Source organism: Sceloporus occidentalis, unplaced genomic scaffold, assembly GCF_023333645.1.
Source record: "Sceloporus occidentalis isolate IW3139 unplaced genomic scaffold, rSceOcc1.0.p SCAF_3, whole genome shotgun sequence".
Lineage (NCBI taxonomy): Eukaryota > Metazoa > Chordata > Lepidosauria > Squamata > Phrynosomatidae > Sceloporus > Sceloporus occidentalis.
In genome coordinates, this window is record NW_028316983.1 from 88,974,910 (window position 1) to 88,992,084 (window position 17,175).

A 17,175-nucleotide genomic window follows, 5' to 3' on the forward strand; every position below is an offset into this window, starting at 1 on the left:
TTATTCACACGAAAGAAGTAGATAATATAGGGGTCATTCACACTTACGTTTTTGAGCAGGACAGATTCAGATCACATGATCGATGTGATACCCAATCAAAGTTCACACTACATTTGCCACGATAGAAGCTGTCCATGGCAATTTAACCCAATTCATGTTCACACTAATCTTTGAATCAATTCAAAATGTATTCTCTATCTTGGATGTGTTAGATCGACGTCAAGGTTTTTAGAAAGGTGTGTTTTTATGTAGTATGAATGGGGCGACAGGAGAGTTTATAGACATATATCCAAAACACACTGCAGAAATAATCCAGTTTGAGACCATTTTAACTCCCCCTGGCTCAGTATGAGGGAATCCTTGGAACTGTAGCTTATTGTGGCTCCAGAGCTCTGACAGAAAAGGCTAAATGTGTCACAAAACTACAGTTCCCAAAATTCCCTAGCATTGAACCAGGGCAGTTAAAGTCACTTTTTATTGGCCTAAGCTTACCTTTTGCTTTCTTTTTGCTTTAAAATAATTCATTATTGAGCTCATTTTTTTTCTTGAAAATGTCTCAATTACTTTTTAAAAATAATTTATTTTTGCAGCTCATTGTATAAATGTTCTCTTTCCATTTTATAAGGTCTCAGCCCAGGGTATTCAGTCTACTCCATTGAACCTTGCAGTGAACTGGAGGTGTGAACCCACAAGCACTGATCTCCGCATTGACTACAAATATAATTTAGAGGCAATGACAACCCCAGTAGCTTTAAACAATGTGCAGTTCCTTGTTCCCATAGATGGAGGAGTGACAAAACTTCAAGCTGTGCTTCCACCTGCAATTTGGTAAGAACTGTAGTCTAGTCCTAGATCCTTCCTTGATTCCATTTGACCAATGCACCATTCAGCTCCCAGAAGCCTCAGCCATGTTGGCCAATGGTCTGGGATTCTGAGAGCTGAAGTCTAAAATCCCTTAAAGATCACAGTTTGGGGACCACTGCTTTAGAGCAAGCAAAGAGAGATTGAAGATCCATGAATGCAACCATCCACAGCTTGAAAACATTCTACCCCCCCAAAAAAATCCAAAAAGCAAACCTTGATTTTGCCATTTTATTATTCCATTGTATATAATGGAACTTGAACAGCCATGTTTTTTTTTTTATGGGGGGGAGGGGGGAATAATAGGACTTTGGAATCAAACCCCAATAGATACCAAGGGTACACTGTATGTTTCCCATTCTTTCAGTGTCTTGGTAAGGCTCCTTCAAACAGTACTTATATGAGCAAACTTTTCTCTTATTTTTAGGAATGCTGAACAACAAAGGATATTGTGGAGGATTCCTGATATTTCACAAAAATCAGAAAATGGAGGTAATGATAACACAATATTATATTTCCCCTGAAAATGCACCTTTTTCTGCTTCCTTGAACCATGGCAGTCTTAAATTTTTGGTCTTTTCTGGTATTAGCATGTTTGCTCAGCTCCATGCTCAATATCCCTTTCTGAGTGTATATGTGTATCATCTGCTCCCACTCTGAATGGGCTGTATAGATTAATTTAACAGTGTAAGTATGAATTTTAGAAACAGGGAGCAGGGGAAGAGGGATTATAATGGCCTGACAATTTCAAGATGAATTCTTATGCCAATGTTCTACCACGAAAACTCTTCACTGCATTCCACTTTTATAATCTACCTGCTGAATTTTCTATCTAAAGGTGTGGGCTCTTTGCTGGCCCGATTCCAACTGTCCGAGGGACCAAGCAAACCTTCCCCCCTGGTTGTGCAATTCACCAGTGAAGGGAGCACTCTGTCAAGTTGTGATATCGAACTTGTTGGGGCCGGGTATCGTTTTTCACTTATTAAAAAGAGGTTTGCAGCAGGTAAGAACATCCTCCATTCTTGTTTCCTAACTGAATGGGACTGTTTATCAGGAAAATGGTTAGAACGTCAGCTGGGCAAGTTAGATTTGAACAATGTGGTGTTCAGTATTCTTTGCTCTGAATGCCTTTATCTACTCCTGCCAGCCGTAAAAGTAGCACTTATCCCACCTCCCAATTAAAAATTCTGGGATGTGATGCCAGTCACATCTTTTATTTATCATTTGTCTAGTAAATTGCAATGTATCATTGTTCTTGTTGTTACTTATATCCCACCTTTCCCCGGTCTGTGTCTCATGGTAACTTACAACAGTTAAAGGAAAAATAAATGTATATACCAAATGTATATACCAAATACAAGAGATAAAAGATGTCATCAAACTATCCATAAAACTAAAACCAGTTTAAAGACGTAGTTTTTTTTTTAAAAGACATGGTTGTTTATTAAAAACAACAAATAAAAAAAACACAGATAAACATTATAGCACAATTCTTCAAGGCCCAGTCCACTTGAACATTCAGTCTTTGAAGGACTGCTGCAATAAAATGTTAAGAGAAACATAGGTGCCAGCTAACCTCTCAGTAAGCAGATCAAGAACCTGGGAGTAGCAACCAAGAAGGTCATCTCCCATGTTCATTATAAATTCTATGGAACTGTGAGAGCATATCTATCAGCACAGGTGTCATGCCACATCTCCCTTGCCTATCACCAACTCTTATCTCATGCCAGTACATCTCAAACATGACATAACAAGACTGAAATGAATCCTCTCCAGGATTTAGTCCAAACTTTATGGGGACTACATGAGATTCCAAACTCTCTCCCTCAAAACAAATTCAGGCCTTTAATTACCTCCTTTAAAACTCACACTAAGGCCTGGAGTGGGTTCACCCCTTCATTGATATAGAAGCCACAGCTGCCAACCAACTGGTCACTAGAGAGCTAAATCAGCTAATCTTTATTATTATGCTTTTATTACCATGAAGAATTCAATTTGGATTTATTTCCATAAGCACAGCAATGTCTTGCTGGAGCTGCAGCTGTCACCACAGAGCTGTGATGGTTATTTTTTAATCCCTTAAGTCTTAACTGCCTGTAGGAGATCTGATCTCAGTAAATCTGAAAAATTGTTTGATTTCCCACATCTATGCCCTTTCCCAGGAGACAGTAACAAATTTAAGACACCACCACTAACTGGCCTAAATATTCTCAAACATTTTGAAATGGAAAAGGAGACACATTAATTATTTATTAGTTAGTTAGATGTGTACACACTTTTCTTCTAGTGTACAAGGCTCTTTTTCTCTTCACGTTATTCTCTTCCCAGGCTGAGCAATGAACCCAAGATCATCTAGTGAGTTTTGTGATTCACTGGGAGATATAGCCTATAATCCCTGAGACCCAGTCCAACATACTAATTACTCCATCATGGTGAAGTAATGTAGTAATGCTGTGGTCATCCTTCGGCAATCTTTCAGTATATCTTTGAGGCAGAACTTTCTGTTAAACAAACATTTGGAGACCATAGCAAAAAGGAAGAGAATAACCCTTTTGTACCATTGGGTAACGTCTAGATTTGTTAAGGACCTTATCACAAGAGAAAATAAGACTGAAATGGAGTGGGAGAGTAGCTGTTTTCTCCATGTCTGTCCCCATGCTGTCATTAGCACTTCTGTTCTCCTTCTCAAGGGAGACAGACATAAAAACATGTCTTTTGCTAAACAGATTTTTTAAACATGACAAAAGGTGTGCTTTTATGATTGCCTCCCTTGGAAAGAGAATGGAAGTGCTACAACAGGCAGGGGAAAAGCCTGCATTCCATTTTGACTTTCTTTTCTCTAACGTCTTATTAGCACAATAAGCACTAATGGGATAAATTTAAAAGTCCACATATCACAATAATTTTGTCACTATTTCAGTTTTATCTTCCTTCTTACAGTTTTATTGATACCATGGCAAGTGATTTGTTTACAGAAATAAAGATGACAGACGGAATTCACGGTTGCAGTGACAAATACGTTAACTAGAGTTCTGCATTTGTAACTGGTTCATATTCAAGATCCCTATACAATAGTGTAGGGAATGTGTAGGGATTGTAAAAGCCCTCCAATCTTGACTTACCAGGCTGCAACCACTGCAAGCAAGAGGGGTCTGTTCTGCCAATTGGAATGTGGTAGACTGATGTTTCCACCCCACTCCTGCCAGTGATCTCCAGTGCAAGGAGGAATTACAACTGGGATCCTACTTCTGATTGTTGCACCAGAGATCTCTGGTAGAAGAGGGGATAGGAACATTGGTCTGCTATACTTGAATCCGAATGATTCAGGCCATATGTTCCTGCTTAGTTAATTATACTTACTTACCCATGTTGCTGATCTAGAATCTCAGCCAACTTTTACAAACTCTATTTGTATGCTAACACACTTTTATCCTTTTCCTTGCAGGAAAATACCTGGCAGATAACTAACAGAAGTTTATGCAAGTATGTGGAAAATCCATATAGCTGAGGACTGCTGGGAGAGGACAGGTTTTATATGCGGTTTGAGGAAAATCTATCTAAATCCTGTACTTGGGACATTTCTGTTGGAAGTGTCAGCAACTTTCAACATTTCTCCCTCAGAAATTACCATGTTGACCAAGTCCTACAGTATTTACTTCTAGATGTAATATTGTTAATGTTTTAAATTGTAATTATTGTATTTGTAAATTGTATTCATTCCAGTAAGGCTGTATTTTGGCAGTTAGACACTTGAGTTTTAGGATTTTACCATTCATGAAATGGATGTAATTTAAAATGTGGTATATAAATTTAATAGTAGTACTGTTGAATGGCACAAAGCTTTCAAAGGTAGATAACATTTTGTCAATATATACAATTTGAATATGATGCTAATAGCTGTGAGAAAGGGGGTGCCTCAAAAAGAAAGTTAAATAGATAGCCTGCAAATTTCTTTTTCCTTCTTTCTTTCCTCCTTAGTATATGCCATATAAATAGTTATATGAGCAAACAGGTCTATCTTTAAATAATTTATTGGACTCCAGAACATTTCAGCAAATGTCAATGCGCTTATAAATCATTTCCCCAAATACTGCAATATAATTTTATTTTTCACTTTATACAATTTTATTTTTGCTTTTTTCATCATAAGAATATCAATCTATCCGAAGAAGTGTTTGGGATTTTTTTTTAAAGATTCCGGATAATTATTAGGAAATCCAGTTTAGACAAAGGAAATGCTGGAATAGTTTTCTTTCCTCACTCTTCTGTGATGCAGATGTGGAGATAAAGAACACAATCCAGTGGAAACTTCCCCTTTTTGCAATTTCTGTTGAAATTTATTGAAAGCTCAGCTTGGCAACAAAGCAGTTCCAGTTATTTTCACTAGACGTTACACAGTTTTGAGTGGCTCATTCTCAAAACAAGTCAACAGTTTTAAAATATAAAGTAACAAGTTTGACTAACACATTTCTTTGTGCCTGTAGCAAGAAATACTGTGTTGTCATATTTCTGCAATAGTATGGGTTTGTAGGCGTGCTTGTCAATTTTTTACTGTAACATTGGCATGCAAAATTCCTTGCTCTGAACATGTATCCCCCACCATCCCCCCTTTTCAGTAAGATTTTAAGTTTTGTGTGGGCAGAAACAGCTTCCAAATAACATATTTTTTCTTTAGTTTTTTTAACCTGCACTTGTTAGCTAAGGAGAAGAAAGAGTTTGAACGTGTGATAGAATTGGCACAATAATCATTAATAGCACTGGATTCTCATCTCTACTTCAAGCATTTAACTCCCAGGTTGCCTGACATTTCCAGTCATTTCTAAGGTAATCTTTCACTTACCATGAAGAAGAGTATAGCTTGAAAGAAAGAAAAAACACTGTCAGATTCCTCCACATCACTAAAATTCTTGTGAAGCACTCACAGACAATGCTTTTTCTGTGACATTTGTTCATTTCGCTGTTAAGCTTGCAGTTTGAATGACAGTCAAAGCTAATGAGGGTTATGAGAGGGCACTGCTAAGTTTGCAGAGGGTCATGAGACTGGTAGATTGGCATCCATACTGCTTTTTTCTGTGCACACAACTAATATTCTTGTAAACTGAGATCGAAATAGGTTGGCATCCAACTGTCTCATTGCACGCGAAAATGGCTGTACTTAAGGAACAGCTAATGTCTGCATTAAAGCAAGCAGACAATATTAGAGGCTCTCTTGAAACCTGGCCATCAATAGATCTCTTTAGAACCAAATATGTGAAATATGCATCCAAACGTAGTACGGTGAAAATTTACATATAACATAAAGGGGATAATAGTGCAGATTATTATTATTATTATTATTATTATTATTATTATTTATTTTTTTGGTACGAGTGTTAAATTGAGCAAGCCTTTTTCTTTTGCCTTTCTGGCTTTTTTGCATGCTCCCCCTGCCCCCATAGCCCTGATGAGATGATCAGTATTGATTTTGCCAGAGTTTGTGTGGTTTGGGATGGGAAACTGATCATCATCTTTATCCTGCCATTCGTACAAGTAATCATGTTGGATGTCCAATCTGTCTGTGTGAAAGTAAAAGTGGCCTGCTGATGGCCTCTGGTGAAATCATGACTGTGTTGCCAAAGCTGGATGAGGGAAAGCAAGTTTTTGCCTTGCTCAAAAGGATGGAGAACTCAGAATCTCCTAGTGGCCATGCTGGGTGAGAGATTTTGAGACAAACTCTGACTTGGTTATATTTTTACGTATGAAATATACCTATTATTAGACTGTCCTATAGCTGTGGGTCCTTTTAAAAATGTACAGCCATCCCCTGCTTTTCGACAGATCACTTTTCTATGACCTGCTCTTTCAATAATATTAAACTATTACCAAAACCCATATGCTTTGACATATAAGGAAGAATACCTGTACAGTGCTGTATTATAAGCACACAACAACCTTTACAGCATACAGTACACAGATTGAACAAAAAGATGGCATTTTGCACAATGTTTTTGCAACCACACACTGTTGTGTGTTTTTATTCAGTGCCATCTTTCATTCAGTCTGTGTTCTGTGTATTGTAGAGGTCTTCTGTGGTGTTATAATACAGTACTATACACGTATTCATGCTTATACAATAATATAATACAGTGGGGCCTTGGTATCCACTGGGGTTTGGTCTCAAGATCTCTCATGGATACCAGAATCCATGGATGCTCAAGTCCCATTACATACAATGGCATAATAAAATGGTGTCCCTTATATAAAATGGCAAAATCAAGTTTAGCTTATTGGAATTTATATTTTGGGGGTAATATTTTCAACCCATGGAAAAAGAATCCAAGGATAGAGGGCCAATTGTATACAGTAATATGGATTCTGTGTCGATTTCTGCTTTTTGACAATGTTCTACTCCCTAAGCTGTTGAATAAGGACAGGACTACTGTATATTATTGCACTACCATAGGCAAGTTTTGAACACCAATTTGAATTCAAAGCTAATGCCATAACTGCTGCCAACAAAAGTTTACAAATTCTAATCTGAATTAAATGATTCATGTCATGACATACATTAGAAAAAACATTTATCTGCAAAAGGATTTCAAATTATGAAAAGATGACTACCTGCTAAAAATATTGCTAAAAGCAAACAAAAGAGCCTGAAAAAAGACCAGTACTTGGAGAGTACTATGTTCAAAATAAGCAGATTTGGTATATGTGTGACATCAAGACATAAACTATCTAACCTAGTACAATATCACCCAAAATCCACAAATAGTGATACCTTTATTGGAACAACCAAAATGCTAATGTTCATGTTGCAGGGTTTCAGAGTCCCACTGGCTTCTTCATTAGGCAAAGTTGTCATATAAGAGGAAGAAAAAAATGACTATGTTAGTTGTAGGCCTGCATTTTATCATGTTGTGGTTGTTGTCCTCAGTTCAGATGGTATGGAAGGGCATTCATCCAGTTAGGCCCCTCCTCCTTCTGGCCATATAGGTATTAGGAGATTTAGTCCAAGAAATAAACTTTAAATTTCATTAGCAAGACAAAAAGGTACTGCATTTGAGATCCAGTTTAACTCAAATCCTTTGTGAGGCTACAAGCCCCTTTGTTAGGAAGTGAACACTGAATTTCTCAGGAAGTCTCCATGCCTTTGCATTAGGACAACTTTTAGGTGTTGTTAAGGTAAAACATGCCAATTTAAAAGAAAATTTAAAAGGAAAAAATGTTTTATGTTTGTTGGAGGTAGAAACCTCAAATAGTAAAGTTCCAGCCCATTAGCTTTCTCTTAATTTAACCTAGTTCACCTTAAAGATTATGTATAGATTCTCAGCATGTCAAATGGCAAACAATTCCTAAATAGAAGAAAACTATTTTGGGTTGTTTCTCCAACTTGCAAATTATAGCACCTTTGAGACTAACTTAAATAAAGAAGTTGACAGCATGATTTCAGTTACAGAGGCCCGGTACAGACGGGCCCCGAAGGACTCCCCTTGCCCCTCGCACGTGATGAGGGTGCCCTCTCTGCACAGTGCTGAATAGATGGCGCGCATAGCGATGATGTCACTGCTGCACGGCCTCCAGATGGAGCCACACAGCAGTGATGTGCTTGCGCCACCGCCAGCTGTTTGCTGCGATGCAAAAAGGAGCCACTTTTTAGCGGTCCTTTTTTTGCATAGCTGCGCCACACAATTTGGTTGCTGCGGTGCGGCTACGCAGCAATGAGAGGCAGCTCGCGGCCGCCTCTTCCTGGCACTCTGTACCACGCCTCAGTTAGTCTCAAAGGTGTAACAAGATCTCTCTACATACTGATACTACAAACTAACACAGCTATAACTTTGAATTGCAAATTATAGGCTTTAATTAAAGTAGTAGCACCCATACTTTCCAGCAAATTGTCTCATGATCAAGTTGAACCAAAACTCATTCAGTATTAGCTCCCAGAGCTGATTACCACAGGGTACCCAATATGACCAGCTGGCACCCTTACAGATCCATCTACACATACATCTCCCTGTAACTGTTACTTACAACTGATGTTTACAAAGGAAATGAATTCATGCCCAGTAACTAAAAATAAAAATTGAAAAAAATCAATTTCTTTGCTAAGTTATGGTTAGCAAAAAAAGCTGATGTACAAATTTGATTTGTATTCTTGTTTCACTGCAGGTAGCCATCACATGCAACATTTACATGAGGCTTTACTGAGATGTTTTTATGGACTATTGATAAATCAAAATTATGTAAAAACAGCAGAAAAAATATTTCTGTTCCCACTACAAACACAGACAGGAGGGTCATCAACGTAGAGGATTTTGTTGTTGTTTTTTAACCCAAGTCAGAAGAGACTAAAGATAAGAAGAATTAAAATATATATTGCCTTTATCTTATGACTATAAAATATATGACTAGAGAATATATGAAACAATATTATGAGTGGTTCAATGGGAAAAATTATAGAAAGTTAATATGTATATAACAAAAGATACTCAGGAAAGTCCTTTCTTTCAGAATGTAAAACTAAAATCTAACACACTGCATGGCTTTCAGGCAAGCTGCTAAAACTAGAAGCACCTTTCTATAGTCCATGTAAGATCTCCAGAAGAGAAACCATAGTTCTTAAAAGAGTAAATAGACCAGCAATCTGGTGTATGCAGGAATAAGCCCGTGGAAGTCTGTGGGACTTACTTCTCTGTAAATATGCATATGTTCAGACTGTAAGTTTTCTAAATTGATAATTTAAAAATTAGTTCTAGATAAAGCTGAGATAGCATTACTTTTAATGTTTAGTTGGACACCTGAATTTTAGTGGGTCTGTCCTTGTTGCTTTTTTCTTTAGAACTAGCAGAGCAGCTTCAATATACATTTAAGGAATTTAATCAAGGTTTTGTTTTCACTACCTAATTCATCATTATTCACTCTTCATTTTTCTTAATGGTAGACCCACTATATTTGAACTTGCCCTTTTCATTTTAAGAAACAAATTGAGCAATGTTTCTACTCATTTGTATTACCACTGTGCCATATAGTAATGCCTGTGTCAAATACACTTGTGTAGCAAACTACTACTGTGCTGCTGAAGAGCACTTTTGTCATTTCAAATCAACTTGATGTATGATTATTTTCACAGCTATTGGAGCTCTGATTTCCAGTTTTCATGTTATTATAAAATACTATCCTATTATCCTAAAGTAAGTCACACTTTTTAAAAAATCTTACATGAATTACCCATTACATCTAAACATTTGACAAGGAAAAACATCTCACAAAAAGGATTATTTCTTTTAAAAATTCCTATATGCATCTATCCTTCAAAAATAGCAAGCATTGATTTTTATTTGGTGCTTAGGTTTTGGATGTAGACTACACATAACAGGACTTAAGAGCAAGCCTTGTTCTTGTGTTTACACCCTTCCACTGCATTTCAAAATATAAAATTTTAAATATGGTCTGGAGAATGCATGTGTAGATCCATATTTACATGCAACACCATGACATTATCCATCTAATATTGTGTGTGGAATATTTCCTCTTACATGGGGCATATTGACACACAGATATACATTGCAACACATAAAATATTGTACATCCATGAGGAGCACATATACTTGAAACTGACTTGGGCCCCACTTTTGTCAGAGACCTAGATATAAGTATTGGCTATTAGAATTATATTTATGTGAACCTTAATGTTTTAGTTGTGCTTTCAAAAAACTAGATACTGTTGATTTCACTTGTTTTGTGTTCTGGACTACTTAATTTACCTAAGTGGAACAGTTATCTTATTAGAAATAAACCAAATTAAGGTATCTGTCTTATGAAGGAGAATGAAGCTGCAAATTGTGCCTGGGCCTTAATCTCTTGTCTGCTCAGAATTTTGTTTGTATCATTTATAGGTTATTTTCCAAATCAACCAACATGCATATACAGTAGGGAAAGCAAGATAAAACAATTCTATAAATTTCATAGGCAAAATCTATTTAACTTCACTGAAATTTCCTATTGCCTGCTACTGGATAGACAAATAAGGTATCACAAAGAAATGTACTGACAAAACCCATTGTTTCCCCTTCTTTTGTACTTAACATTAACACACTTTTAAACTTTTAGAGAACACACCATAGTTGCAAACATTTTGAACCAGCTAGTTCCTTGTGTGTATCAATATATCCGAGAGGTAGGCATCCATAGTTTTGATACCCCCGTAACAAAAACTGATTGTATTTATTTTATATACAATAAGGAAAAAGAGACCTGAAACTGTCTTGCCCTTAATGGGGGCAATAAAATAGTTTTATTGTTCATAGATATAACTTTGAATAAATGAAAGTCGAATGCTGATGACAATGGCACCAATCTAAATAATTACTCTGTCTGAGCAACCCTTTCAGATGTAGTTCTCATCTACCACCAGTTAAGTGGCTCCTGGAGCCCAGAAAACATTTCATAAGGTGCCCTCCAATGTGACACAGAGAACCTTTTGCTGGAAACAACCAAACAAAACATCCCAAAAAACCACTGGTATAAATATACTAACTCTTGCATGTATCTAATGGGGCCCTTAGGATCCTATTCAATCAACTTTGTTGCTAATTTTGAATAAACGTCAAATAGAGAAAGCCACTCTTGAACGGATCCCAATGTAAATATGGTGACCGTGCTTTCTGAGATTCTTCTAGGATAAGAATTACGTGAACAATCATTACTGCATTTTTATATGAATAACATTTTGAAATGGCTGAATCATAATAAGAGGGATCAATATTTTTAAACAGCCTGACAAGAAAATTGAAATAATTCTTTTACTTAAAGATTTAAAGTGATTGTGGTGACAGCTTCTCTGTCATCAGTTTCCTCTTCCTCAGTTTTCCACCTTTACTGTAGCCTAATAAAAAATCAAGAGTTTTTGTAGATAAATTTATTAGAAGTTACATTATAGTTCTGCATATGTAGAGAATTCTGGGGAAATTAAAAGTAGAGTTTTTTAAAAAAATAAACATAAAAATGATAGTGTCATTCAAATGTTTGACATCTATTCACATGTCGACTCAAATAGGCAGATATGTAGACTTCTTGTCTTTTTAATATGTGTCATCTGATCTTTTTTTTCTTGTTAAATTCTTACTTGGGAAGTTTGCCATGATAACTGTACTTACTTTGAAATGCAGTATCATAACTTTATTTTCCTGCAAGTTTATGCCATGATCATTTCTAGAGACACCAGCCATCTTTTACTAAACTGTTTTTGCCCTAGTATGTGGTTAGAAATATACAATAAGACAGAGCAATTGAACTCATTTGTTCTTTAGACAAAATCACTGCCCCTGCCATTGGACTCTTTACTTCTGATTTCAAATTTTACAGTAGTATATTGATGGTGTTCAAAGGTTTACACAAGCAGGATTTCACTACAGGCCAAGCAGTACATGCAAGTCTTGAATCAGACTGTTAACAACATCGAGAATGTTAACTGTCCATACACTGCAATTTCAAATTAGTATTAGACGTTTAATTCTCACCTCCAATAAATGGGGCCTACAACTCTACCACATTATTTCTCAACAGGACGCCTACGAAGAACACCAGTTGTACTGGTGCCTTAGAAAGGTAGATGGGTTTTCAAAAAATAATATGTTTTATGCCTGATAAATTGCTTGTGGGTGTGTGCATCTTTTCTTTATAGGCTCACACAAACTGAAATGTTAAACTCGAACCCTGCCAAACTGTTGTACACATGTTTTCAGAGGCACTCTTTACCTGCATGCAGTTAAGCATGTGTATAAGCATTTGCAGGTCTTGGGTCTTTTAATTTTTAGCTGTGACTTTATCTCTAAAGGAAATCTGAGGCCTGAATTAGATTCCCTGGTGTTTTATCAGATATCACACTATATCATTTTATATTTTAAAAAAAACCTTGTGTATAAACTGTTTATAGATATTTGTGGACTTAAAATACACATGTATATTTTTAAACATTTAAGTTTTAAAAGTCTGGACTTCTCAGGCTAAGTGTGAAATGAAATATACTGTCCTTCTAGTCTAGGTGGCCCTGTTTACTGCATAGTCTGTGATAAAAGCTTTGCTGCTAACCTGATGGTATCAGAATTGTGAAATATATACAAGGTTTGTTGCATCAGAAACACTGCAGCAAAGCTTTGTATCTGACCACTGGTAATATGAATGTGTTGTATTGACTTGTTGAAGATAATCATAAAACACATATTTTCAATGTTTGTTTCCTTATAGATTAGAATACAAATGTCTATTTTTTTTGTAAATAATGGTTTTTATAAATGTCTTTCCTTCATGAGTTTTCCCTAATCATCCATTTCACAGAATCCCAAATATGCAATTATTTATCATACATGTAGAAGAAATAGGGTCCCCGTTTCAGAACAAAATTTATTGAATTCTATACATAAGAACAAAATAAAATAATATGTTGTAACTCAAAAGGTGATTCCTTTTCCCCTTGAAAATAAATGAGAAAGTTAAAAAAATGGTGTACCTCTGGGTGTGTTTTTTTCCCCTGGGAACATAAACACAGTTATGCTGAATCAAATCAGAGTCTTACAAAGGATAACATACCTCCAAACAGTTGGGTATGAGAAGATCATAATCAAGACATAAGAAAAGGAACATCCGTGTGCTCATTTTTCCTAGTAACTGGTACTGTATTCTGTGTATCAGGCATATAGCCGTTTCCTTCATGAATATGACTCCTCTTTAAAGCAGTTCAAGTTGGTGTCCATCTGTAAAACTTGTAGGAAACAGATTCATGACTTCAGCTATGCACAGTGTGAAGGAATATGGTCTTTTCTCGATCTCAAAAATCCCATTATTCATTTTCAGCTATTAGCCCTAGGTTCAAAAGGAAGAAAAACTACATCCTACTGACTTTCCCCATACCATGCAGTGGCATCCCTAGAGCTGGTGTGGTAACTCATGGTGTCACCCGCCCCCAATTGATCTCCTCCCAATTCACACCATACAGAATCTTTAGCCATGCTTTGTTTTTTTGGAATAATGTTACTCGTAAATCATAATTCCCATATACCACTGAGTGTCATGCTGATTGTTGTGACATAAACAACTAGCAAAATTAAAATTATACCTTCAAATTACAGTATCATATGCATAACCTAAATGTATTTACATATGTATATTGAAGATTTGGCTAAAATGTGAAATTTTAAAAAATCAATAATTTGAAAAAATTAAAAATTCAAATTTTGACATTTGAATTTTAAAAAAATTCTGGGGCCTCTCTTTTCTCCTCCTACTGAGCTTCATCCCACTCCCATCATCTTTTAAAGCATTTTAAAGGGACGCAGGTGGATGCCACAGCCCATTTCTGCCACAAAGTAGGTGTTTGAGAAGCAGTGGTGTCACCCCCACTTAGGGTGTCACCTTGTGTGGTCCACACACTCCGCACCCCCTAGTGACACCACTGATACCATGCATAACTTTATAAACTCCTATCATGTCCTCTCTTTATAGCAGGGGTAGGCAACCTTTTTGACCCGGGGGCTGGCTTGCTGTTCCTCAGACAACTGGGGGGCCAAAGCCAATAAATAAATAAATAAATAAATAAATAATATAGGACAACATTTTCAAATGCAGGACACATTTTTTTAAATGGAGGACATGCAAAAAAATTGATGCTTTTTAAAAAATGTCAATATAAATGCATGTTTCTTAGCCATGATCAAAATAGAGGACATTTGGGCATTATTCCTAGACAGATGACAGAAATGTACCTTCCTTTTGGCCAACCCCCCTCCCCCCATTCCAAACAGCACATTTGGGCATTGAACATGGCTTTACTTAACATGGCAATCTCTTGCATATTTCAGAGGCTTACTGCATAACCAAACTCTTTGGGTTTCACACTGAACATGAGTTCACATGGCTATACATATTTGACATGTAAAGCTGGTTTAACAAGAAGTGATTTGCCCTCGGTTTCATGTGTCTTGCACCAACTATACTTCTCAGAAGTGTGTACTTGGTCAAGGGACTTTGGTTTTTCTTCACTGCGCATGAGTTTGTAAAAATCAGAGCAACTTGCATTGGCCGTGCCTCAGAAGCTGGCTCATATCAATATCACCATCATCACCACCACCATCATTGTCACAACAAGGCAGCATTATAAGGACAAAAAACGCACAGAAAGACAATTTGGAAAGTCACACTCTCTCGGCTTCAGAAAGAGTGGGCCCATATCTCAAAAGCTGACTGATATCAATAAATAAGGGGGAAATATATAAATAAGGGGAAAATGTACATGGGAATATAATTAAATCCAGGGGGAAATATACTTGGGAATATAATTAAATCCCGGGGGAAATGCATATAGGAAATGGCACCTGGCACATTCCTCCTCCTCCTCTTGTTGCTCATTTTCGGAGCCAAAGGGGTTTAGGAAACGGCCCTTTCTTTCCCTTCCCTCTGGGCCAGAGGTCCTCCTCCTCCTCCGCATCCGTCTGCTCTTCACAAGTTTCTCTTCCTCATTGAGGCTGGCCAATGGCAGAGTGGGGCTAGAAACAGCCCCGCTCCCGCCATTTTGCTATTGGCCAGCCCCTGCCAGGCTCCCTGAAGAGAAGGAGCTGCTCTTTGCAAGCCCTGTAAGCGCGCACGCACGCAAACAAGGGCTTGCAGGAAAACAAGGGCTCGCAAGAGGTGCCTCCGGCCCCGGAGAAGGAGAGCACAGAGGCGCAGGAAGAGGAGGAGGAGGCAGAGGAGTCTGCCAACTGGCCCAAAGGCCTTGGTGGCGGCGGCGCCTACGGCAGGACCAGGCAGGGGCCGGATCTGGCTCCTCCCCGGGCCGGATCCGGCCCGCGGGCCGTAGGTTGCCGATGCCTGTTTTATAGGCTCACACAAGCTGAAATACTAAACTCCAACTTTGTCAAACTGTTGTACACATGTTTTCAAAGGCACTCTTTACCTGCATGCAAAACTATGGGAAAACAATTTAATCAATCTATCCATCAAAACACCTAGATCTCTTTCTGGTTAGTCATTGGGAACTCTGTTACTGTTAATGTACAGTGGACCCTTGTTATACGCTGGGGTTTGGTTCCAAGATCCCCCATGTATAACAAAACCTGTGGATGCTCAAGTCCCATTAAATATAATGACATAGCAAAATGGTGTCCCTTATAAAAAATGGAAAATCAAGGTTTGATATTTGAAATTTATACTTTTTTTTAACACTTTCAAATTGTGGATGCTTAAATCAGTCTATAAAAAAATCTGTGTATAAGAAAGGCCGACTGTATATGGTGATTGGGACTGAGTTGGATTTTTTGGGATTTGCCACAATACGTGTCATTGCATTTAAATTTTGTTGTTGTTGTTGTTGTTGTATGCCTCCAAGTCATTTTTGGCAATGTGAACCTAAGGTGAACCCCTCATAGGGTTCATTTGGCAAATTTCTTCTGAGGGGGTTTGCCAATGTCATCCTCAGAAAGTGTGACTTGTCCAAGGTCACCCAGTGGGTTTTTATGTTTAAATGGGGATTCAAACCCTGATCTCCTGAGTCATAGTCTAACACTCAAACCACTATGCCACAGATCAGTATGCATCACTGCATTTAGATTACAATCCTATATATATATATAGAGAGAGAGAGAGAGAGAGAGACCTGGAATAAAGTGTCAGTAATTCCAATCAGACTTACTTCAGAGTAGGCATGTGTAGGACTGCACCATTGTTAATCATATTTATTCAGTGAATACAAGTTTTGGGTCCCAGATAACTACACAGCGGCATTCTGTTGGTAACCTAGGCATGCATAATCCATGCTACGCATGCAGGATAGCGCAACGTATTCTGCTGACAGTGGTGGAAGTAGCATCGTGCATGTAGCAATGTTGTGTATTGCAGCTATACACAGCATTGTTGCACTTAGCGCACTACGCAATGCAGTGGATGCTCTAAAATGCCAGCCACTGACATTTTGCACAATGTTGCTATTCCTCATGGAGATCTGTGTTGTGCTGAGGCAGTGCTATCTCTGCATGCAGGTATGTACAGTACACTGATGAGATACCGGATGGTCATTTTCATGTGAACCCAGGTGCTTAAAATAAAGCAGCAGGGATTGCACACTTGGTTTTAGCAGCATGGTACTCCTCAAAACCACCAAGGTGCCCAGCCTCCTCCCAGTACGTAAAAATATTATTTTTTGAAACTGGAAGTGTGGTGGTGAACACAGATGTGGAAAGGCAGCCCACTGAAGGTGGGGGAGAATTGGCTTTGGGAACCATGGCATTGAGACCTCGCTCAGTGTAGTGGTTTAAGCATTGGACTCCAAGGTTTGAATCCCGGCTC

General features: G+C 37.7%; 1 protein-coding gene across 12 annotated transcripts in view; it reads left to right on the plus strand.

The window, feature by feature from the left end:
• Positions 1-6,936, plus strand: part of SGIP1 (SH3GL interacting endocytic adaptor 1) — a 127,593-nt gene extending 120,657 nt beyond the window's left edge. For all 12 annotated transcript variants that reach the window (XM_089515374.1, XM_089515375.1, XM_089515377.1 and 9 more), the window contains 4 exons: positions 626-828; positions 1,289-1,353; positions 1,700-1,864; positions 4,307-6,936. In XM_089515374.1, the coding sequence (XP_089371500.1) occupies positions 626-828; positions 1,289-1,353; positions 1,700-1,864; positions 4,307-4,329 (456 nt within the window). In that variant the 3' untranslated portion in view covers positions 4,330-6,936. The remainder of the gene's footprint in view (positions 1-625; positions 829-1,288; positions 1,354-1,699; positions 1,865-4,306) is intronic.
• Positions 6,937-17,175: the final 10,239 nt, after the last annotated feature.